Source organism: Acomys minous (assembly GCF_964271855.1).
Source record: "Acomys minous genome assembly, chromosome: 2".
NCBI lineage: Eukaryota > Metazoa > Chordata > Mammalia > Rodentia > Muridae > Acomys > Acomys minous.
This window is the reverse complement of record NC_140484.1, coordinates 131682685-131707079: the sequence shown is the minus strand read 5'-3', so window position 1 is coordinate 131707079 and position 24395 is coordinate 131682685. Positions and strand designations below refer to the sequence as shown.

The window sequence follows — 24395 nt, the reverse complement described above, 5'->3', positions numbered from 1 at the left end:
AAGAGATGAAAGTTTCATGGGGTGTTTGTTTGTTTGTTTCTGTGTATCTCTGGCTGGCCTCCGAGTCATAGAGATCCACCTACTTCTGCCTCCTGGGGACTGGGATTCAAGGCATGTGCCGCGATGCTCAGCCAGATTCAAGTATTTTTATAATTAATTAATGTATCATTTATAGAGTGTTCTGCCTGCTTGTATGCCTGCAGGCCAGAAGAGGGCACCAGATCTCATTATAGATGGTTGTGAGCCACCATGTGGTTGCTGGGAATTGAACTCAGGACCTCTGGAAGAGCAGCCAGTGCTCTTAATCTTTGAGCCATCTCTCCAGCCCTCAAGGGTTTTTTTTGTTTGTTTGGTTGGGTTTTTTTGTTTGTTTGTTTGTTTGTTTGAGACAGGGTTTCTCTGTGCTATCTTGACCATTCTGGACTTGCTTTGTAGACCAGGCTGGCCTCGAACTCACAGCAATCCTCCTGCCTCTGCCTCCCAAGTGCTGGGATTAAAGGTGTGTGCCACCACGCCCGGCTAAGTATCTTTTTTAGAATTAAAAAAAATAAATCGTAGCCAGACATGGTGGCGCACGCCTGTAATCCCACCACTTGGGAGGCAGAGGCCGGCGGATCGCTGTGAGTTCAAGGCCAGCCTGGTCTACAAAGCAAGTCCAGGACAGCCAAGATAATATAGAGAAACCCTGTCTTGAGAAATAAAACAAAAACAAAAGCAAAATCGTATGGCACAAACACAGCAAACAAAGTCAAAAGATGAAGGACAAACAAAATTATCTGGGGTTCATCAGCCAAAGAGTTAACTTCCCAAATCTAGAAAGAGCTCCTGCAGATTAATAAGCAGACCCACAGGAAAAGGACAGAAGATGCAAAGATAAAACTCTAGTGGCTTGGGTCTGTGGAGACAGCGAGTCTCACTGAGCAAGGGGATCACAGGTAGGAGTACGGTGGGACCTCTGACCTCTGACCTCTGACCTCTGACCTCTGAGACAGACCTTTGTCAAGGAATCAGCTCACACCTGAGGGAGAGGGGACCCTGTTGGCACAACCACACACTGCCTGGGGAGCATGGGTTGATGCCATGTGGCAAAGAGGGCATTTGTCAAGATCAAGATTATGGAAGGGGGCGCTGGAGAGATGGTTCAGAGGTTAAGAGTGCTGGCTGCTCCTCCTAAAGGTCCTGAGTTCAATTCCCAGGAACCACATGGTGGCTCACAACCATCTGTAATGAGATCTGGTGCCCTCTTCTGGCCTGCAGGTGCACATGCAGACAGAGCACTGTATACAAAATAAATAAATTAATTTTAATAAAAGATTATGAAAGGATACCTTCTTATTGAGCATGGCGGCACGTATCTGTAATGGATGTGCACAGGGCTGAGGCAGGAGGAGGAGGAGTTTGAGATGAGCCTGGGCTCTATAAAATAACTCTGTCTCAAAAAAAAAATTTTTTTTTTTTTAAATCTGAGAGTGGTGGTGTGTCCTTTTGATGCCAGCATTCGGGAGGCAGATGGATCATTGTGAGTTCAAGGTCAGCCTGCTCTATATAGTGAGTTCTAAGAGGCTGCACAGTGAGACCCTGCCTCCAAACATCAACAAAGAAAAATAGAGAAAGGAAACCACACAATGTTCTGTTCTTCCGCATCACAGCTACACTGCCCCAGAAAGGGACTGAAATGACTAGACGTTAACAGGAGCTGGGTAGACAGCTAGGGAACGAAAAGAGCAAGTGTCAGGTGCTGGGGGCATGGCCTTCCTGAGTCCAGGAAGGTGCTCCTAGCACCTTTTTAAAAAAGGAGGGCAAAGGTAAGGTGCACTATGTGTGTATAAAGAAAGGGAGAGTGCTGAAGAGACAGCTAAGAGCACTGCTGCACTTGCAGGAGACGAAGGTTTAGTTGGAAACAGCCCCCGGGCAGCTCATAACTGTCTGCAATTCCAGTTTGAGACTCTTACGCCCTCTGTGAGTTCGAGGCTAGCCTGGTCTACAAAGAGAGTTCCAAGACAGCCAGGGCTACACAGAGAAACCCTGTCTTGGGGCAGGGGGTTGTAAGAAATAGAAAAAGGGAGGCCCCGTGAGATGGCTCAGCAGGTAAAAGGTGCTTGCTGCCAAGCCTGGTGATCTGAGTTTGATTGATCCCCAGAAACCACAGAGTGGAGAAAAACTGACTCCCAAAAAATGTCTTTTGATCTCCACATATGTGCTGTAGTGTATGTTCATAGACACACACACACGCACAAACACACACACAAAATAAAAAAGGGGTTGCATGTAGGGAAATTTTCACTGAGTATGATTTTTTCATGTCTGAATTTTGGGTCACATAAAAAAAATGAATTAAGATAAAGCAGGCAGACAAAAATAACCAGGATTCCTTATGTAGACTTTCCAGGCTCTGCTCAGATACCCAGAGCCTGTGAAGCCAGCCCAGCCTGGAAACAGATCCAGCTTGGATGCCACTGTCTGCCAAGCCTGAGCTCTCCCAGGACGGTGTGCATAGAAGAGAAAGGGTCTGCCGCAGGAAGCAGGTTCTCTGAGGGACTCCCTGCACAGACCATCCGGAGATGGCTGGCTCTGTAGACCTGCAGGCTTCTCCCTCAGGATGGTGCAAGTGTGACCTGACCTGCTGAGAGCCAGGCATAGCCCCAGGAGGTGACCACAGCATGACCGCCCCATGCCTAGGTGGCAGCTGATGCACTCTTTCAAGTGTCAGCTATGTAGCTAAGAGAAGAAAGGACCACCCAGAGGGGGCTAAGGAAATCCCAGCGCAGGCCTCAGCATAGAGTCCTCAGCAGGGGCTGAGCCGCTGTTCTCTTCATCCCTGCAAGACTTTAGTCACCTAGGCCCGGCTCCCAGCATGCCCCTCACTGCTCACCGGCACCTCCGCCTGCACACCTAACTCAAGTTCATCTGTCCCCTCTCTCCCTCTTTCTGTCCCCGTGATAACTAGGTCAAGTTCATGGGTCCTGTTTGTTTCCAGGCATGTCTGCCACTTCTCAAATGGTGTGCCCACTCCTAGCCGTGCTCTGGGAAAGAGATGACTACCCCCCCAACACACACATACACACACGCCTCTACACCCTGGGAGGGGATGGCTCCATCTTGGCCAGGACTGACCCAGTCCTACCACCTTGATCAAGCAGAGCAGTCATCAACAACCTACACTCAGCATAGGTGTGTGTGTGTGTGTGTGTGTGTGTGTATGCATGTGTGTGTGTACATATGTGTGTGAGTATGTGAGTATGTATGTGTGGGTATGTGTGCATATTTGTGCGTGTGCATGTCTGTGTGTGTTGTGTGCACATGTGTGTGTGAGTATCTTTGTGTGTGAATATGTGTGAGCGTATGTGTGTGTGTGAGTATCTTTGTGTGTGAATATGTGTGAGCATATGTGTGTGCATGTTTGTGAGTGGGTGTCTGTGTGTGTAAGTATCTGTGTATGAGTGTGTATGTGTGTGTGATATGTATGTGTGTATGTGTTGTGTGAGTGTATGTGTCTGTGTTTATTATGTGCATATGCATGTGTGAGTGTCTGTGTGTGAGTGTGTATGTGTGTGCACACATATGAGTGTGAGTATGTGTGTGCATTATGTGTGTGTATGCATGTGTGAGTGCATACTATGTACATATGTGTGTGTGAGTGTGTGTGAGTGTGCTCATGTGTGTGTATGGGAGTCAGATGAGGTTTTGGGTCAGTAAACCCTGGGAACAGCAGGGAAGCAATCAGTACCAGTTTAAGTAACTTCAAGGAGCACCAGATTAAAGTGGGCTGGGACCAGGAGCCTGATAGAAATCGACAATATAGCTATTCTAAAATGCACTGTCGAGAGAGGGGAGGCTTCAGGGGCGGGGAGGAGCCCCTCCCTTGGGACACTGGCTAAATAGGGAGGGTTCAAATAATAGGAAAGGGGCTCGAAGGGAAAGTGAGCAAATGAGGGCCAGAAAAGAGGCTAAAAGCCAAGGAAAGATGGGCATGCTAAGGGGTGGGAATGACATGTCCCACAGCAGAAGATGAGGTGCACATCCATGGCAGCAGCAGCAAGCCATCAGGACCAGACCAGGACTGTCTAGGTCATCCCAGATACTATCACCAGAAATCACTGAGGATAGTGGGGAAGGTGGGAGGCAAGGCGGAGCTGGTGAGGAAATGGCTGCAGGGCTGAGCCTTGGGCCTCCCACTCACCCTGTGAAATCTCAGCCATGCCGATTAACCTCTTTGATTTTCATGCCCGCCAAGTGGGAAGGTAGCAGCGCCTACACTGCAGGGCTGTAAGGGTTAAGGGAGTGAATGCGAACCGAGCAGGACTGTGCCTGGCTCGGTAAGAGCTCAGTGGAACAGCAGAGCACTTACAGAGGTGACCCAGGGGAGGGACCACCCAGGCTATTCTCTACTTCGGGGCCTCTTTTCCCCTCCCCCAGTGGAGAAGCCTTGCTTTACCTTGTGTATCCAGTGCAGGTTCATTTGCTGCCCCACAGCGATGTGACATAGTGCCAGGACCTGAAGAGGGGCCCAGGGGGCCAGTCAAGCCACGTGTGACCAGAAAAGCTTGCCAGCTTTCCAGACACCCTGCTCCACATGCCTGCCCTTGGTCTGACCCTAGGCAGGCAGCACACCCTCCCCACAGGCACCAGGAATGCCCAGCCCAGCCCTGTCCGGGCCTGGCCTCCTTCCAGATCACTCCAGGCCTCCAGCCTCTTTCTCTGGGAATTCCCCTGCGAAAGGTCCCTGGGTTCGGCTACAGGCAAACTGCCCAACGCAACATATCAACTCTTTGGGAAATCCAGGCCCTAGGATTTGGAAACAGACCTGAGCCCTGTTCCCAAGAAGCCCCCAGTGCAGAATGTGCTCAACCCAAGTCTCTCAGTGTGGAGGACACTGGGGGTAGGCAGCTCAAGCAGTTTCTGGAAAGTGTCTATAGCATATGCCAAGAGCCACAATGGCTCTTGCTGGTCTGGGGGTGGGGTAGGAAAGGCGATTGGTAAAATGAGACCTCCCAGGCACTATCCAAGGGGGTCTGGGCAGAACAATATCCCAGCAGAGGCCAAGCATCCCCCTCCTAGGAGCAGACCCACGTGAGCCCAAGGGAGCCACTCCACCCATACCAGGAGGCCTGCGATGTATGTGAAGGCGGCAGCTGTAGTCACCAGGATGGGCACGGACCAGTCGCTCCAGTAGCCCATGCGGTTGAAGAGGTACCTGGTGGGGAGAGAGGGGCAGAGGTCAGACGATGGGGCCGCTGCCTAGCCAAGGAGCTAGGGTAGTCTTAGCTCTCAGGCAGCTGCAGCTGAGGAACTCCAAGCAGACCCTTCCCGCCCCATGTCGGCAACCAATGGTTCTTTTATTGTCACTCATGCCTACTTCAGAGAGCAAGAAGCCGGTTTGCTCTGATGGCCATTACGCGCCTCTCACAATGGCGGCTGTACTTTTATACATGTGTGAACGGTGGATCTGGGATAACTACCCCAGTGCTGCCTCCCCTCCACCACCCCCCCACCCCAGCTCTGAGGGACACACTCTGGGATCTAATCCCCACACGGCCTCTTGCTGGCTCATAGGACCTTGTGAAGGTGACAGGCATTACAGATTCCAAGATGCCCTTGACTGTGCCATTTATCTCAAGCTCAATGACAAAAATGAGAAAATAGAGAGTGTTAGACCTGTTAGACCTGATGGGATGTAGCCTTCTAGTCCACTCACGGGTAGGATGGGGATAAAAGAATGCCCTTCAGAGGGCTTCAGACAATGGCGAGGACATAGCAAACTCTTCCTAACTGAAGCCAGTAAAAATGCTGAGAAAATGTGATTTAAAAAAAAAAAAAAGCAGCATGTGGCCTTGTTGCATTCATGGGCCATATATAGCCAGCTTCCCGCTAATGGAACTTCATAGCTTGCCATGCTCCGCTTTATAAACGAACACAAAAAAGAGAAAATGGACACATCTTTTTGCATTTCTATTTCCTTGGCTTGGCTAGCTGTAAACAGAATGACGGAGCGGAGAGGACAAAGCTCTCACGGGTCCTGGAGGATGCGGCCTAGCTACTCCCCCCAATGGCGACCCACTCACAACCTCCTTGTGTTTGGAGAAAGAGAGGCTCAAAGGGTAAAAGTAACTCACTCAGCGTATTTGAGAGGCTGAGCCAGTGCCGGGACACTTAGCGGTAACCTGCCTGGAGCTGGGAGGTGACATCAGGAAGATTCCATGGGGCATCTGCGTCCCTGTCCCTTCGCAGGGCCTGGCTCTGAGCCTGTGGGAAGGCCTGCTACTCAGAAGAGCACAAAGTACACTCATCTTATTGTACAACTTGGGAAACTGAGGCCCAAAGAAAGCCAGGGATTGGCCCTGGAGCTATTCCTGAAAGATCTTCTGGTCCCGCTGGCCTCTCAAGTGTGGCCACATTAGGCAGAGACACCTTCAGGACAAACACGCAATAACCTACCATGTGTGTCCCACCTGTAGCCTGGGGGCCACATGGGCTCAAGACAAATCGTGAACTGCCATAAAACAGTGTTGAGAGTTTGTGTGCAAGCTCACCGTGTATTCTCTAGTGTGAACTCTGTAGACGACAGTGTTCTCAGTGTCAAAAGGTTGGACACTCCGGACCCCTTGTGGCTCTCCTTGCCTATTCCCCTCCAGTGCCAACCCCTGGGCCTCAAGAAGCAGGTGGCAGGCCTCTGAGGCTGCCTCCCAGGCAGGGCTGACACTCAGCATCTGCTGAGTGACAGGGAGCTATTGAGGGTCGAATGGAATCTCCATCACCGACCCATCAACAACTTGCTGAGTGACTTCTCAAGGCTCTTTAACCCTCTCTGAGCCTTTATTTCCTCAGACTGCCCTTGGCACATGTTCTTGGCTCTGGGTGAGTGTCCCTCCTTGAACCCCACTTTGCTCGACTATTAAATTGTGCATGCGGCTGTCCAAGAGTTGTCACCGAAGGGCAGCGGGCAACGTTCCCATGCATCCATAGTACGGCCCATGCTTTAGACACGTGACTGAGCTGGGATAGTTAACAGAGAGCAGGGCGTGTGGGTGGGCCTGGCTCATCTTGCCGGGCTACAAGGCAGGTGGAGGCATCAGTGTGTCCTTTGCTGTGTTCATTAGTGACAGCAGTCAAGTCTGGTGCTACGCACACTGTGACAGTTTACGCTGACAGAACATAGAATCACCAAGGAGGCGAACCTGGGAAGGGGTTTCTAGATTGGATTAAATGAGGTTGGGGAGACCCACCCTGAATGTGGGGGGCAGCCTCCCATGAGCTGGGGTCCTGGACTGACTAAAAAAGGAGGAGACAAGACGAACACCAGCATTCTTCTCTGTGACCCCCCGGCCCTTCCTGACACAACCTAAGCAGCTGCCTCGAGCTCCTGTTGCCATGACAGTGAGGTCAGGCTGTAGTCTGGAAGCCCTTCCTTTCTGAGGTTGCTTGTGACCAGTATTTGCCGCAGCAATGGGGAAGAAAGTAACCAGCACGCAGGCAGGTGGACAGCAGACCTCACGTCCTGTTAATAGTCCTGGGATCGGAGCACAACCCTTGACCCACAGCCCACCAGAAGCCATATCTGAGGAGCTCCATGCTGTGAGGGAGGCAGAGCTCCCTCAGCTGGAGACTTGGCCTCCCGGAAGCAGCCCTGTGCCCCGGCCCCACGCGCCCCCCCCCTGTCTTGTCCTCGTAAGGACCTGATGAGGTTGGAGTTAGCCTACCTCACAGGGGAGAAAGAAACCCAGAGCACACCAGACGCTTGTTCCCCAAGCCCTGACTCTGTCAGCGGATGAGTTCTCAGAAGCACACGGGGGCTTTCTCCTGGCCTGTGCTTTTTATCGGTCAACAAAAGGCTGACAATGGAGGAGGTGAGGGAAGACTCTGTCCTTGGACCTGAAGTGCCTCTAAAGGAAGCAGAGCTGGATTAGACAGTGACATCTGCCTGCCATGCCAGTCCAGCCTCAGGGGCCAGGGAGCTGGAGGCTAGGGACCACCTCTTCTCCTCAGGCCTTGGTCTCTCTGGGCCTTAGAGCTCTTGCCTACAAAGGGGAGCAGCGGCCATCCACCTCAGACTGATACTGCCCTGCCTTCTGTCTTCTCCTCCTACCCTCTACAGCCTGGGCCTACAGAGGATTACTGTGTCTCCTTGTAAACTTCAGGGGGCCTGAGAGCTAGCTCAGGCTAGTTCCCACGTCTCCTCCTCCGGGAAGCCTTCCTGACGTCCCAGAGGCACAGTCCTCCTGTGACAGGACCTTCACTGGAGGCCTGTAGATGGACAAGACTGGGGCCTCCCAGAGTGGACCTTGCTCAAGGCCACAGGAGAGGTGGGTGGTAGAACTCACAGGGCCGAGCTGGGTAAGACAGAGGCTTCAACCCGAGCCCTGGGGTGTGCCCCACTCACCAGTTAAACTCATCGTAGTCGTTGTGAACTTCCCACCAGAAGTAGAGCCAGGTGAGCGTGAGGCTGAAGGTGCAGACCAGGAGCAGGAACCACAGGCGTTCCCACTGCAGGAGCAGAGCAGAGAGTGGTGTCACATGGGGCAGCTGTCCTAGGACCGGGGACCTCCCTGCCCTCCCTTCCTGCAGCCATAGCTGCCAGGAGCCGATGAGAAACTGAGGCCCAAAGAAGACACAACCTGTCCAGTGCCTAGGCCTCTGCCAGGGAGCTGCAACTTTTCTGCTGCATCTGAAGGTCTGCTCAGTGGGTGTTAGTCCCCTGTCTGGTGCTGCTCCCCCAAAAGAAAGAAAACCTCTCACAGAGTCTCCTGCAGCCCAGGCCAGCCTTAGACTCCTTAAGCAGCTGAAAATGGCCTCGAACTTCTGGTCCCCTTGGTCTCCACCTCCCCAGTGCTGGGATTACAGGTATGTACCCCCAGGCTCAGCTTGTGTGCGTACAGCTGGGGAAGCCAGAGGCATTGGATCCCCCTGGAGCTGGAGTCACAGGCACCATGAAATGCTCAACATGGATGCTAGGAATCAAACTCAGGTCTGCTGCAAGGGCAGTGTGTGCCCTTTACCGCTGAGGCAGCTCTCCTACCAGCCAAGCAGTTTTTAAGGCGATGCTGGGTATCCAGTTTTGGGCTTTGTGCATGCTAGGCCAGCATCATCAACTGAGCGACCCCGCCGCCCCCCCACCGTCCCCTTGCATCCCCCTCACTTCATCCTCATGTGTCCACACAGCAGGCATTGCTTTACCACCTCTACGCCATGCTACTGACAGAAATACTGAAGCCCAGGGAAGCCGGCCAGTTTGCCAGAGCAGCATGGCTAGTTAGTAGCACAGCTAGTTAGCAGAAGGTTAGGACCAGTGAGTTCCCTGACTGGAAGAAGGGTAGCAGCCACCTTCTTTCTCCCCAGTTGGAGCCAAGGCTTCAGGGCTGAGCTGGGCAAGCTGATCATGCCTTTTTTTACTCCTGCTGGCCTAGATGAACACAGCCCCAAGCATGCAGCTCCTGGGAGCCTGGCTCTGAAGCCTGCAAATGCATCTGCTGGCCAAGCCCAGGTTTTCCCAGCTTCCATCCCTCTGTTGGTCTCAGCAGCCCAGACTGGGGCAGATCACCTTGCCATGCCCTGAGAAGCTGCTGAGGTCAACAGAGGTGATCTGTCACCCCTGGAGTGCTGAGTCCCCAAAAGTCCCATTTCTGTTCCATCTCCTCCAACACAGGCTGGCCAGCCTAGCAAAAGGATGCCAAGTTCCAATTGGTGAACTTCCTCCTGGCCCCTCACTGCTCAGCCAAGCAAGGACACCCTTCCTTCTCTGCATGGCCCCCTAGCCCCCAGCTTTGTCCCCTCAACTTGTCACCCCAAGTTCCCATGTCCTATGGAGTTGGGTTACATGCCACTCCCTCCGGGAAGCCTTGCAGGTCTCAGCTGCACTCCCTCAAATCATTGTGGGCCACAGCATCAATGCTCCTCTCTCCAAACTCACACTCTGTGCCTGTAGATGACATGGGACCTGTTAATATTAATGACTAGGAAAGAGTGGGCCAAGGGGACAAAAAACATTTTTTAGCTTCCCAGAATCCTGCCATCCCACATCAGTAACTAAATGTGTTTGAAGCCAGACTGCCTGGGAATCTCAAATCCCTATCCACCACTGGCAAGCTGTGCATCCCTGGTTAGGTTACTCAACCTCTCTGTGCTTGTTTCTCCTCTGTGAACGGCATACAATAATAGCATTCACAGCACAGGGTTGATAGGAATGGCCCCTTGCCACCATGCAGGAGAAGTTCTCAAACCCAGATGAGCCACAACTCGGTACACACCAACACCCTCATGCCAGGGTGAGTCACTCGAGTTGGTGACCCATGTTTGGGTGAGCAGTTGCCACCACTCAGAGTCATGTGCAGAGCCAGGCTGCTTGGCCTAACCCTGCTCTGTCTGTAAACAAGGATGTGAAGGTGACAATTCTGGTAAGCCTGGTCTGCTGCAGGTCAGATAGCATCTCAGAGAAAAGTCCGCCGAGGCCAGCTCCACCTGGGCATAGACCAGCACAATCCCAGACTAAGAGAGAGCGCCCCCCTTCACCCCCTGCTCCCCCACCCCCACTAAGAACAAGGCAGGTGCTTGCCTTCCTATGGGGACTGGACCTGGCCCTGGGGGGGGGTGCTGTCCAATGGTTGGGATGGAAAAGGAGCTGAGTCCTTCTACACCCTGGCCCAGGGCTGCTGTTGGCCCAGGCTGCTATAATCCAGCCTCGCCTTTTTTCCTCCACATCCCCCACCAGGCCAGGACCAGTCATTCTGAGAGTCTCGCCTGTTGCCTCAAGCTCCTACTTGCTCACTGGTGACTTGTTTCCTGAAGTCTAGCTGGCAGGTCCCGGGTCAGCCTTGACCTCAGGCTCCCACTCAGTATGGCAGACCCCCACCTCCGCATCCTGCTGTCTAGCATGAGCTCCCACCAGCCTCAGCTCCACAGCTGTCTGGCCCACTGGGGCAGAGGGAGGGTCAGGTGAGGGGGAGCCTGAGCCTACTGGGGCTGGTCCTAGTCAAATAGCGTGGGTGTGGAGAGGGCAGGGGACCTGCCACAGGTGTGACCCAAGCCCAATGATAGCACTGATAAGAAGCCAGGAGGCCAAGGCTGAGGTTGGGGAAGGGGGGGGGGCAGGCAGGCAGGGCCCGGGGCTCACTTGGCTGTATCTTTACAGTGTGGTGAGGCAGGGACATATGGGGGGGGGGGCGGTGAGGGCTGTCACAGACTCTCAGCAGCTCAGAACTGACAAGGTTAGAGCCAATTGGTAGGCAAAGGCACCCAGGCATGGCAGGAAACCAGGAAGTAGGAACCTCATTTTCAGAGGCTAGGGCTGGGGAACCTAGTGATTAAAATCCCTTAGAAGCTGGAGGTCATTAGGCCACAGCTGATGGATGGCGTTGAAGAGGCCCCAGCACAAGAGGGAGAGACGCACATGATTGTACTGAGAACAATTAGAGGGGGGAAAAAAAAACCTGAATGGCAGGGGTTGGAAGAGAGGATGCGGAAGGAAGGCGAGGAGCGGGAAAGGAAGTGGCCTCCCAGCAGTTGCACTGATAAAGAGGTTCCCAGGGGCATTAATGGGCCTTGTCAGGGAGAATTACCAAGGAGAAAGGCCTGAGCACGCTCTGCCCATTAGTGAATGGGTCTGGCGAGGCTCCTGGGGTGTGCTGCCTCACCAGCCTCTGAGGCCACACCAGTGGACCTGGAGGCTCTGGCCCTCTGTCTCGCCGCATTTATAGGAATGTGTCGCCGCAGTACATGATGGCTCAGAGAGCATCACCTACGGGTGAGCAACTGATCCCTACCATTTGAGGCGGTACCCACACATGTATAGCTTTATCATGACAGTCATCTGGCAGACAGCAATGGAGAGGTTCAACATGGCCAAGTGGAAGTCAGAGAGGTCACCAAGGAAGGGAGGAAAATGGAGCCCAGGAGTTCTGAGATGCTCCCCCTTCAACCTGTCCTCCCCCTCTGGGACTCTGTATGGCAACCCCAGGCTGACTGTATGTTCACCCTTTCCTTTCTGCAATCTGTGCCCCCATGCCTAACCTCTGGCTCTTCCTGTGTCCCTGTAGCCTCCGACCTCTGACTACCCTGTGCTGACGACTCCCTGGCACCCAGCATCCTGCAGCTGCAGGGATGGGAAGGGCGCCTCGGGGCTCCAGCTCCCCAGCTTAGGCTGGGGGTTCTGCACTCAAGAGCCTGGAGCATGCTGTGCCTATAGGATAGAAACACCAGGCCTTAGCTTGAAAGGGGGCTGTCCAGTGAGCCGAGCTGCTTCAGGTGGCCCATGCGCATGCGTGGGAGGTATGTGATAAAGGGGGACTCACTGACTACATGTTGCATTCCTTGGAGAGTGATGGGGAGTGGTGTGACCTGGGTCCCCAGGGCCTACTAGCAAATTGGGACCCAACCTGGTACTCTGGCAGCAGGGCTCTGACACTCAGCCACCCTGGTTTGAATCCCCGCATGGTCATAGCCGAGTAGCCTTGGAGATCTCCAACCTCTTTGAGTTTCAGCTTCCTGTACTTAGGATGAAGACAGGTATAATGTGTCATACAGGGCACTGAGAGCTCTCCTGCAGTGTGGCACCAGCTGGGCAGGGGAGCTGTTCCCTTGGTCCCCTCCCTCCTACCTCCCTAATTCCCTTTACAGAAGCTAAAACCTCTCCTCAGATGGAAACCACACAGACCAATCCAGCTAACAGGGTCGAACAATACTAGGGTCAGATGGCCAATGTCTGTGTGTGTAAGTGAAAGAGAGACAGACAGACAGAGACAGACAGACAGACAGAGACAGAGCTAGAGACACAGAGAAAGAGAGTGTGTCACAGCTGGGTTTTAATTCCAGCCCTTCTACCCACTGGCTGTATGGCTGTGGGCTGGGCACTCCGCACCTCAACCCTCAACTTCCTCCCCTGTTCACAGAGATGACATCACCATCAGCTCACAGGAAGGCGGCCAGGCCCCAGCGATTACACATGTAAGCAGTAAGTCGCCAGATCCACCGTGGTCCCTATAATTACCATTCGAGTCTGACAGCCCTTTAATTATGTAAAGACAGTGATGAGGTCTTCACCCTCCCCTGTTCTCCACTGAGCCTCCCTCTGGCTGCTGAGGGCAGCAAGCCCATCGCCTGCACCTGGCCCAGGGTGAGCACCCATAGGCAGCCAGACAAAGAGGGCAGGCCTGGCTCTGCATGCTGTAGGCTCCAGGAGCAGGTGGTAGGCTTGGATGCTGACCCTGACGTGACCCTGGCGAGCCACTGCTCAGCCCCTGCCTCGCACATACAGGCAGCAGCCCTAGCTTTGAGAGACAGAGGCCTGGAAGGACTCTTCACGGCGCCACAGATGGGGTTCTCTATCTCTTGCTCCCACAGTTCTGCAAATCATGTGGGATGGTCTCGGGAAACTGAGGCCCAGGCAGGGAAAGCTACTGGCTAAGGTCACAAAAAACAAACAAACACCACAGGTCAGCCAGAGCTCGCAACCAGGCCTGGGTGCCTCCATGGTCCTCAATTGTCTCAAAGAAACAAAGGCCAGGACGTGTAATTAGCCTTGTCTGGCCACAGAGGAAACGGGCTCAGAGGGTCAAAGCATTGCCCAAGGACCCACGGCGAGCCACAGGTGACAAGAATTTCAGATTTCATCATCTCACCCCATCCACTGGGGAAACAAAGAAGTAAAGTTGAAGAATGGTATAGAAACAGGGTCATGGGGGTCAGGGAACCAGTAAAGGAGTGCAGAGTGATGGAGAACGCAGCACATGGGGCTGGGACACACGGGCATCTGCTCTGAAAAGCTACCTCACACCCCACAGCAAGCTCTCTCAGGGCTCTCTTCCACTCACTCCTCTCAGGGCTGCTGAGCCCTGCCCTGTGTAGACCCAGCAGCCTGAAGCCGTGACCAGGCAACAGTCACCAGGCAGCAGACCGGCTACTCAGGTCCTGGGCATGAGAGAGAGCGAGGTTTGCCTAAGACTGCAGAGGACAGTGGGTTTTACCATCTGCTATGGGAGGGGCAGGGCACCGAGGGCTTCCTGGAGGAGGCGGCAGGGCTAGAGGAAAAGGCCTTGGTGAGAGGACAGGGCTGCGGAGCCTCCATCTGCAGGACAGAGAAGAGGATGCAGACATGGAGCAGTCAGGTCTTCTTATGGCCATTTTTCTTTTAATTAAAAAATTTTATTGCTGGGTGGTGGTGGTGCATGCCTTTAATCCCAGCCCTTGGGAGGAAGAGGCAGGTGGATCTCTGAGTTCCAGGACAGCCAAGGCTACACAGAGAAAGCCTGCCTTGGGGGGAAAAAATGTATGTTTGCACACATGTGTGAGTGGATGCCACAGTGCATATGTGGAAACAATTTTTGGCAAGTCAGATCCCAACTTCCACTGTAGATTGCAGACTTGGACTCAAGGTCACCAGGCTTCGATGACAAGTGCCTATGCCTGCTGGGTCATCTTGTCCACCCCGCTTTATCTTTTCAAGCTAAGGTTGACTCTGAACTCCCCACCCTCCTGACTGCCTCCCAAGTGCTGGGATTCCAGGATGTTAGGAAATATGAACATCAAATCCATCAAAGCTGGCACGTGCTGGGCAAGCAGTCTACCAGCTGAGCTGCACCTCAGACCCCCCAATTTAAATTTTCGCAAAGTCAGGTCTAGCCCCGTTCACTTTGCTCAGTTCTGCCGCTGTGCTTGAGGAAAGGCTGAGTGCAGACACCACACGTAAATCATAGTTACAGTAGGGAATGCTCAGCCATGCCTTCAGCTCTGAGCCCCGCCCACCCTTCCTGCCGGCACTACCCCAAGAGGGTCTTCAGGGCACAAAGTCTCGGGTGTCTTTCTGTTTACATCTTTCCAGACTGTCTGATTTTGTCAGCAATTTTCCCTATGCTTTCTAAATAGAAGGAAAAATTAAAAATTGGAAAAAAAATACATTCTGATCCATCTGGAATTTATTCTGGTGTGAGGCGAGGAGCAAGCTCTCCTGCTGCTGTTGCACGCGCGTCCCCACACTGCAAGACACTTGCAGCAACATCACCTCGGTCTAGCGCAGGGCAAATTCTCTGATGTTTGCACGTTTGTTTCTAGATTTTCAGACCATCTGGACAAAAGTAGGCCTTTTCCTGAGTGTGACTCTGCCTTGAGCAGATCTTTGTTCAGCTTAGCTGCCCCCGCCCCAGTGCCTCCTGTGGTCCAGTTCTGCTTGGGACTCCTGGAGGGAGCCATGCAAATCTCAGCATCCAGTGACACTCCTGTCCCATGCCCAGCTCACTGAGTTCCAAATGAGGGTTAGAGGAAATGTGGGCTGGGCAGGGGGCAGGAGTTCCTGGGAGGCAGACATGGGTGGGGCGTGCCCTGGCAGGATTATGCTGGCTCTGGTCCAGGAGATTTGGGGGAGGGGCAGCTAGCCGGGGCTGAGAAGGATGGCAGCATTAGGGCCAAGTTGAGAGAGGATTATTAGAATCCCACCGCCTGCCAGTTCCTGGCGGCCTAAGCGGCTGGATTTATTTCTCCAGGCTACAGAAGGCTGGGCAATTAGGCCTCTGTCTGTCCTCGCTTCTGCCAGGATGCCCTCAGAGCAGCTCACTAGGTGGGAGCATGGGATCAGGCCCAGCTTGCAACTCCTCTTTTCTTCTGCCCACCCCCTCAGGCACAGGAGAGCTGGAGGACCCTGAGGATGGCCCACTGAGCACCCCTCAGGCCCATCCAATTTACAGGCCCAGGCTGGAATAGTTCACATGCCTTCCCTTGAGGGGTGGTCCAGGCCTCCACCTGCTCAGACCTAGGTGCTATCCGTGTCCTTCCCAGAGGAGATGAAAGATGCCAGGACATCCTCTCCTGGCCGCCTCCTCACACCACCCTGCTGTAGAAGTAGAGGGTGAGGTCCAGGGGATCATCCCTAATCCTTTAGGGTCTATCACTGTAGCCCCTGAAGCAGAATGGCATCATGGGAAGTCTGTAGGAAGGGCACAGTCTTCTCAAGGTTAGAACAGGGTCTCTTCCTGAGACAGGAAGGTACATGGGTACCTACCACCTAATACCCCAATTAACTGCAAGCAAGCTGAGGCTGAGAGGCCTGGGGCTTGCCTGGGAGCCCAAACGGTATCAGAAGGAAGGGCAGAGTGAGAGATGGCAGCTGTATGGCCAGGAGTGTCCATTTGTAGCTAGCCGAATCCAGCCATATCCTGGAATCTGCTCTAAGGGGCTTCATCACTAAGCCAACCCTGCAGTCTCTCATCCTCCACAACCATTCTGAGACTCACACCACAAGGCTGCCAGGACAGGAAGCTGGGAAAGCCCCCTTCTTCTTGTCCACCTGTAGAAAAAGCCAATCTCAGCTTCAAGGGCGGCCTGCGAGGACCCAAGGGCTGAGTCAGCACCCTCCCTTGCCAACCACAGCCAGAGCCCCGAAAATACAGCAGGCCTCTTATAACAACTGCATGTCTTCCTTCTTCAGACCTACAACACTCAGGAGGTTCTATACACACACACACACACACACACACACACACACACACACACACACACACACACGTCAGCAAGATGAGAGGCACATCCCCCAGGCAGCTTCTATAGTCACTATTCACTATCCAAGCCACTGTCCTTCCTGCATTCTTCTTAGCACAGCTTGCCAAGCCTGGGCCGGGCCTTGAGTCCACTGCGAGACTGAAAAACCCCCGTCCTATGGCTAGCACTGGTCCAAAGTGCTATGAGAGCCCACATGACGAGGAAGGAAAGGGATAGCTTGGTTTGGTGGAAAGATCTGAGTTAGGAGAAGGGAGAGAGGTGGGCATTGGGACAGTGGGAGCAATGCCTCTGTGGTGAGAGGATGGTATCCAGGAACACAGAGACACCTGGTTGGCACCGCCAGTGTGGAAGAGCGAGGAGGTGACAGAGGCAAGGGAAGCATCGTCCACCCCAGTAGGGAGGCCACTGGGGTTGGGGACTTGTCTGCTTACCCCTGCTGCTCCATTCCCAAAGACTCATCTATGCCCTCACAGTGCCGCCTGCTGTCTCCTAGAGTGGCCTCCAGCTTTTCAGGCTAAGAATCATGGGACGAGAGAGACTCTTTTTAAGGCTCTGCCTGAGTCAGCCTATGATTGGACCTAGGTGTCTGTGACGTTCCTCTCTTGCCCACATCCTTGCACATGCACATTTGTGCACTAGCGATGGAGCATGTGCACTCAAGCGTGCATACACACGCAAGCACGCTCGTGCACGTGCACACACACGCACACGTACACACACTCATGCACACATGCACACACGTCATCTCCCCAAATTCTTCTGGCACCCTCGATCTCCTCTTAAGGGCTCTCAGAGTGTTCTGCATAATGTAACCCCTGGGGCCTTTGCATAGCTCAGCTTAGGGCTGCTTGGCCTTGGGCTGCTCAGTACTGCTGCAGGCTCAGGCCTCCCAGGCAGCCTGTTTCCCTTCCCCAGATGAGATCCAGTGACTTTCAGCTCCCAAACACAAGTCAGAAACAACAGACACCCTGCCCCGTCCACGTACCACTCAGCCCTAGCATTCCCTGGACCTGGCTTTGATCTCCCTGGGTGTCTATTCATAGCTCTCCCTTGACCCTCACCAGCCTGGGCTCCCTTTCTAGGGAGGAGAGAACCAGGCCAGATACAACTGGAATCTGTGAGCATGTGCCTGAATAGGTTTGTTGATTGACTATGTAAGTACAGCTTAGCCTAGCACACTGGAGGTAGAAGAGGGGGGAAGATACAGGCTGGGGGTATAAGCAGGGGTGTATACTGGGCCAACGGCTCCTCAGTGTGAATAAATCACTCTTCCTGGAGTCCTATCTACAAGCTGGGAGAGATCAATTAAGGTCATAAGAGCTTTTAAAAGGCAAGTGCAGCACAGACATGCAAGACAGCTGATTATCATATTCGGCTTGGTGGTGTCTAGCTGGGAAGTTCCTCCAGGCCTCCGACCTAAATCCCTCTTAGTGTGGAAGTTGGTTTTGACACTGCTGCCTTCAGGGGACCCAGGGACTTGGGGGAGGGGCTTGCCAGAGAGGGGAGGGCCAGGGACAGCGGGAGAACAGAAGTGTCTCACTGAGTCCTTAATTGGCAGTATTAAAGTAATGAGTCACAATCAGCCAATTAATTATCCCCAGTTATAAAAAGCTCTGCTTCCCTTCCTTGCTGTCGGGTGAGGCACCCCTCCACCGAAGCTGCTCCACACACTCAGCCAGGGGCTCCCAGCTTCCTGCTTCTACACAGCTTTGGGAGTGGGAGCAAGGCAGTCGTGGGTGGGCAGGAGTGTGGCCTTCATGGAGGAGTTCTCTTCCAAGCTCTGTGATCTTGCTCATCCCCAGGGTCTGCTCGGGAGCCAGTCTGGCCTGACCAGGCTGCCACTGGGGATCCCAGCCTGGCATGGGAGGACAACGCTGCCTCGCCCTAGACCCTGTTCCTCAGGCAAGCCACTTCCTGAGTCTGCTCCTGGCCCCAGTCTCCTTGAGCTGTCATTATCCATGCATCAAGCAAAGCCATCTTCTTGCAGCCTCCAGCGACTGGGGCCACAGACCTGTCATGACCTCCTGCCCAGCTGCTCTGTGTCTGAACTTCTCCATCTGAGAAATGGGTGCACAACTAAATGTGGCCAGCAGGAGTAATAAAACAATTAACCTGGGATTATGTGTAACTCGTTCACTGCCTGCATGCGGTGGCTGTCTTACCCACCTACCCACCCACCCTTACCATGACTGACTGCTTTATTTCCTGGCTCCAGGGTGAGAGCGGCATGACTCATCCACTCACTGCCACCCATCGCACAGGTGAGATATTGGTGGGGGAAGGGGGATTGCATAGGCCACTCCTCCCTGCTTCCCAGAGTTAGCAGTGAGTGGCCTCTACTTGTCCAGCAGACTGTACAGAGCCCCTATCCTATGCCAGCTGCTTTTGTTTTGTTTTGAGACCTGGGGCCTCAAGCAACTCAAGCTAGCTTGGAACTCTCTAAGTGTGGGTTGGGGATGACCTTGAACTTCTAATCCTCCTGCTGCCTGAGTGCTGGGATCACACACACAGGACCCATGTAGCCCCCTCTCCACGCCGCACCCCCTTTGCCTGGTTTATCCAGTGCTGAGAAGCAAACCCAGGGCAAGCCCCTTACCCACTGAATGCCATGCCTAGCCTGCACCAGCTGTCTGAGCCCACAGCCCTCTCCCTTTGCTGTGCCTGGCGAGAGTGCCCAGCAGAGCCCCATCACCATTCCTGCCATCTGTGTCAGGAAGGGAGCAGGAGGGAAGAGCAAGAAAGAGAGAAAGTGTTCACACAAGTGGGAGAGGAAGCAGGCTCTGAGCCTCGGAGGCTCAACATCAGCTGACTCTGAGGTCCCCTGAGGTGAGCTCAGCCATCTGCAGGGATAGAACGGGCTGAGGCTTCTCCCACTCCTTTAGCCTGATTCCATACCCAGCACCCTAGAACCTGGTGTCCCTCACAGCCTGGACCGCCCAGGCTCCTGTCACTGCCTCAGCAACTTTCTCCACCCCTCTGCTGGTCACACTCAAGCCCCTTCACTTCCTGACTCATGGCCTAGAAAGGCTACCTGACCACTGGCCTTTCTGTTAGGAGCTTGGTCATCCCTCCATTGCCTCAGCTGCCTTCCATCCCTAGCTCTGCTCATCACCACTGGATGATCTTGCTCTTAGCCCCTGGCTTCTGCTTCCCTGTGACCCATGGGTCACTAGGAGCAATAGGAGTGGAGCCTGTCAGCAGAGCCCTGAATCACAGAGCATATAGGGTACCGGCCAGAGGGAGGCCAGGTCAGAGAGGCCCGCCGCCTGCCCCAGGCCTCAGTTGGGGGACCGCTAGGGAACAAAGTAGATGGCCCATAATGCTGACATCACTGATCTGGCCCCTTCCCATCTCTGTGATATAACAGCTGTGGCTTGGCACCTGGACTGACCTGTCCTAATAGCATCTCACTGGTGGCCTCATGCAGATCGCTTAGTATCCCTGTCTCACATGATGGTCCAGAGAAGGTACGTACCACCTCTCCTTCCCAGGTGCCCAGCTCACAGCCCCTGGCTACTGGAGGAAGAGGCACTCCTGACCCTTCATCTGTTAATTCTGGTCTGTGTCTTTCCCTGGCAGACAGATCCTGTCTACCCAAGAGATAACGGCCACATCATGTAGTGCCCAGGATGCCAGCCCATGCCACAGCCACAGTGGGAGGTGGGTTCTTGTCCTTGTTCTGTTCAGTCATGTTTCCCCCTCTATTCTGGGAGTGGGGACACAGTAAGGAATCTGCTCTGGGACCGTTCTGGCAGCTCATGCTTTTCATAAGGGCCATAGCCTAGGCTTCTGGCACCCTATTCCTCTCTAGCACAAACAGGGGAGGGCAGGAAGGTAAGACAAGGACCCTGCCCTTCCCAGCCCACAGCCTGGCTGAGTCTCAGCCCTCAGCTGCTGCACCCTTGACCCGCCAGCCTGCTTGGTTCTGGTGAATTCAGAGGCTAGTTTCTTTGTTCAGACAAGCAGGAGGGAGGAGAAAAGCTGTTCTCCGGGCAGCAAAGCTTTTAGATAAACACCACACAGGAATTGGGTTCCTTCAGAGAAGAAACCAGATCCACCATCTGATAGTGCCCCAGGGACAGGAGTGCAGCTTGGTCTGGCCAGGGAAGCCGGGCACTGAGGCCTCTTTATCCAGCTTAGCACCTGCTGCCAGCCCTGGCAAGCCAGCAGCTCAGGTGACTGGGCCCGGGTGCCAGGCTATGGCCCCATCAGCTCTCAGGCTCCGGGATGGCCAGACCCCACCTCCTCATCCTCCTGACAGCCTCATCTGTGAGAACAGAGAGACCTGCTGTTCCTCATGGGGTGACCCCTCTTAGATTACCCTCACCACCACCACCACCACTACTACCACACACACACACACACACACACACATACCTCCTCGCTCAGGTCTCTGGAGCAGGCTGCACTCACTACCAGAAGACAGTTAATAACTGTCTATATCCACGCAGGCAAGCTCCTTCCTGTCCATCCCACCAGGCCAGAGGTCTCAGCAGTCACTATGGGCTAATTTTTCCAAGGAAGAAACGGAGCCCCAGATGGGTTATGGGCCTGTCCAGAACCACACAGACAACCAAACTCTCATTTCCCTCAGCTCCAGGGTCCAGCACTGGGCTTTTGGATGCCTGTGACTCCATCACGGGGAATCTTACCGGTGTGGTGTCATCGTGTGAGCGTTGGTAGCGCTTCCAGCGGCAGCCATAGATGCCCGTGAGGCACGAGAGGCACAGTTGAGGCTCGTAGTACTGCAGGGGCTGGTGTCTCACCATGCTCGTGCCCGCGGCCCTGGTGCCTGGCCCTCAAGCGCCCATGGAGGCCCCTGGCTGGTGGTAAGGGAGAGAGAGAGAGAACAGGCTTTGAGTCAGGGGAGGGCGAGGAGTTAGGCTGCAGAAGTCAGGGAGGTTAGCCTCTTCTGGAAGCCCCACTGGGTCCTGGGTCCCTGGGACCTGTCCCTGCCCCATCATTCTCCCGACTTCTTCCCCTCCAGTCACACTGATGTCTTCAGAGTTTGTCACTTACCTAGTATGATGCTGTTTTCATTTCCCTTGGAAACCTGTACGGCGGCCCCTCTCTCTGCTCATCATGTAATCTAGGCTGGCCCTGAACTTTGGATCCTCCTGCGTGCTGGGGTTGCAGGCATGCACCATCCTGCCCAGTTAGTAAGGCTTTTCTATAGGGCCTTTTGCAGACCTGGATCCCCCTCCCCGCCCCCTATCCCCTCAGCTCCCTCGCATACTCTCAGATCCATTTGCTCAGCCGTGTTCTTAAATGTAATTTATCTGTTTATTCTGTTTGTCTGCCCACCCGTCACTGTAAGTTCCACGAAAGGCGAGGAGCTTTGTCTTTTTACTTCTCTGCTGTCTCCCCCGTAACTGGAACAGAGCCTGGCAATTGCAGACTTTCAAAATAAACATTCTACAAAATACATTATCATAACCACTGCTGACAGGCGCGGAGTGCTTGAAATACAGTGGGCACTGGAAAGTGCCACCCACTCATGCTTCCTCTTGAGGTGGCAGACACGCCATCTTCAAGCCATCAGTTGAACAAACTGAGGCAGAGAGAGAGAGAGAGAGAGAGAGAGAGAGAGGGAGAGAGACCGGGCAGGGCCAGGCCTATAACCACACTACGCAAAGACAGCAGAGGGGAAGGTCCGCTCCAGTACCCACAAGCAACCCAGGCCCAGGGGGTATTCAGTGTGGTGGAAACTATAAAGGCCGCTGGGTAATGGGGGGGGGGCACCTTGAGGGTCGAATTGCTACTAGCAGTGTTGCTGGTCAGCCCAGACCCCGCCCCTCTCCCTCAGTCTTCAGCAGACATCCCCAGTAAGGTGATTCCCTTGTGCAGATGAGGAGCCTGCCCAGCTGCTGCCTCTAAGACTCAAAGCTGTAAGTCCCCTACCAGATGCTAAGACAATGAGTGCCCACTCCCACCCCCACCCTGCCAAACACTTGTGCTACAGTCCGTTATTGAAACACACTTCGCATCTGTAAAAGTCACCCTCACGCAGCATGCGTTGTGGTGTGCTCAGCGTGCATGTTGTTAGTGTATTCGAGAAATTGTACTTAGTCCCTAACCATAACCACCCAATACCAGAGCATCTCTGCTATGCCAACAACCACCCCAACGCCCACTAGCAGTGGCACCTTCCCTCATTCACCCTCGCCCACCCCTCAGGCTTGGCAGCTACCGTGCCATTTTCTGTGACCATAGATTTGCCAGTTCTAGAGATTTCCCATCTTGGAATCCATGGCCTTTTGTATGACGCTGCTTCGATTTAGCAAAATGTCTTTCAAGGTTTATCCATGGCATGGCATGCATCAATACGTCATTTCCTTCTTTTCTGAGAGAAAGCTGCCCTTGAATTTAATAGGTATCTTAGGCTGACCTTGTACTCCTGACCAGCCTCTCAAGTGCTGGAGCTACAGGAAGCAGTGCCACTCCTAACTACCATTAAAAAAAAAACAAACAAACAAACAGGTAAATAATACTCAATTCTATGGCTGTTTTACATCTTGCCCACCACTCCCCACTTGAGGGATTCTATAGGTTGTTACCAGTTTTTGCTTGTTTTTGTGTGGATGTGTATTTTCATTTCTCTTGGATACAGACTTTGGAAATAGATTGCTGGGTCATATGGCAACTCTTGTACTTGACATTTGCTATTTATTTGGAATAAGTACCAAATTTATTTTCCAAAATGGCATCACGCCCTTTTCCGTTCCCAAAGTGTTGTCTTAGCCACCCCCATTTTATACATTTGAAATCTGAAGCTCAGAAAGACCCAGCCCCTCACAAAGGCCACACAGCAAAGCCAAAAGTCATTCCCAGGCTGTCTGGCTCCAGGGGACCTTACTGTAACCCATGGCTTGGCAAACCGTAGCCACTGCCTTGCCAGATCTGACCTGTTGCCCCCCCCCCCTTTTTTTTTTTTTGGTACATCTTGAAATCTAAGAATGTTTTTTTCCATTTTTAAATCACTGGGGGAATGAACTTAAAACAAGAATATCTTGTGACACATAAAAATCCTATGTGTGTCAAACCCCAGTGTCCATAAATAAAGCTTTATTGAAGATAGTCACACTGGGCCTCTCTGCACGAACAGTCTGTGGCTGCTTAAACTAGAAGTGGAGGGTGAGTGGGCAGCTACAGCGGCCACGGTGAAGGAAGGAGGAGGAGAGGGTGACAGTGGGCTTAGTCAGGGACAGGAGGAGGACTCAGGACTGCTTCTTGGACCGTGTGAGACTGACTCCTCAGACGCCAGCCACTAAGTGCAGGTGTCTTCATTAGGGTCTCTGTTGCTGTGATAAGATACCATGACCTTGGGGAAGAAAGGGTTAATTCCAGCCTACAGCTCTTAGGCCACACTCCATCATCTAAGGAAGTCACGGCAGGAATAATTACTTCAAGAGAGAATGATCAGGCCATAGTAAAAATAAAAATCACAGCGAAACCCTAACCCTAATTCCAACAGTGTAAATAATGCAGTGCCCAGTGTCTGGGCATCACCCACTCTCCTCTGGGCAGCAAAGGGCCTTGACAGCGGCACTTCTCCAAGCCTGCCATGCACAGTGCACAGAGCTTGTTTCTCAGGCTCAGTCTAGCCCCACTCCACAAGTGCTGTTGCCCTCGGTGGTAACCCCTGAACCTGGCTTCTCTAGAACTTTGGGGATGCCACTGTAACTGGGCTGCGTCTTCACCAATAGCCTCCTATGGACTCTCTTCACAGACCCTAACCCCACTGAGTGGGGCCAAGCCTCAACTCTTCTCTAGGGGCCCCTCAGTCCTGGGGCTCTGACTACAACTGAGGCTGTACCTCCACTCTCCGGGGAGTCCAGGCCACACAGTGCCAAGGCCCCAGCAGCTCTCCATGACTCCGCCATGCCTTCAAAACCAGTACCACCTGGGAGACCCTTTCC

The 24395-nt window shown here is 53.5% G+C and overlaps 1 protein-coding gene across 11 annotated transcripts in view; it reads right to left on the bottom strand.

Moving 5' to 3' along the window:
- GDPD5 (glycerophosphodiester phosphodiesterase domain containing 5) overlaps positions 1-24395 on the bottom strand; it is a 79884-nt gene that overhangs the window by 16066 nt on the left and 39423 nt on the right. For 8 of the 11 annotated variants that reach the window (XM_084773999.1, XM_084773998.1, XM_084773995.1 and 5 more), the window contains 4 exons: positions 21129-21299; positions 8378-8481; positions 5101-5194; positions 4436-4495 (listed from right to left, as the gene is read on the bottom strand). In XM_084773999.1, coding sequence (XP_084630125.1) covers positions 4436-4495; positions 5101-5194; positions 8378-8481; positions 21129-21245 — 375 coding nt within the window. In that variant the 5' untranslated portion in view covers positions 21246-21299. Of the gene's footprint in view, positions 1-4435; positions 4496-5100; positions 5195-7697; positions 7817-8377; positions 8482-21128; positions 21300-24395 lie in introns of those variants that run through there. The other 3 variants (XM_084774003.1, XM_084774005.1, XM_084773997.1) reach the window with 2 other exon arrangements.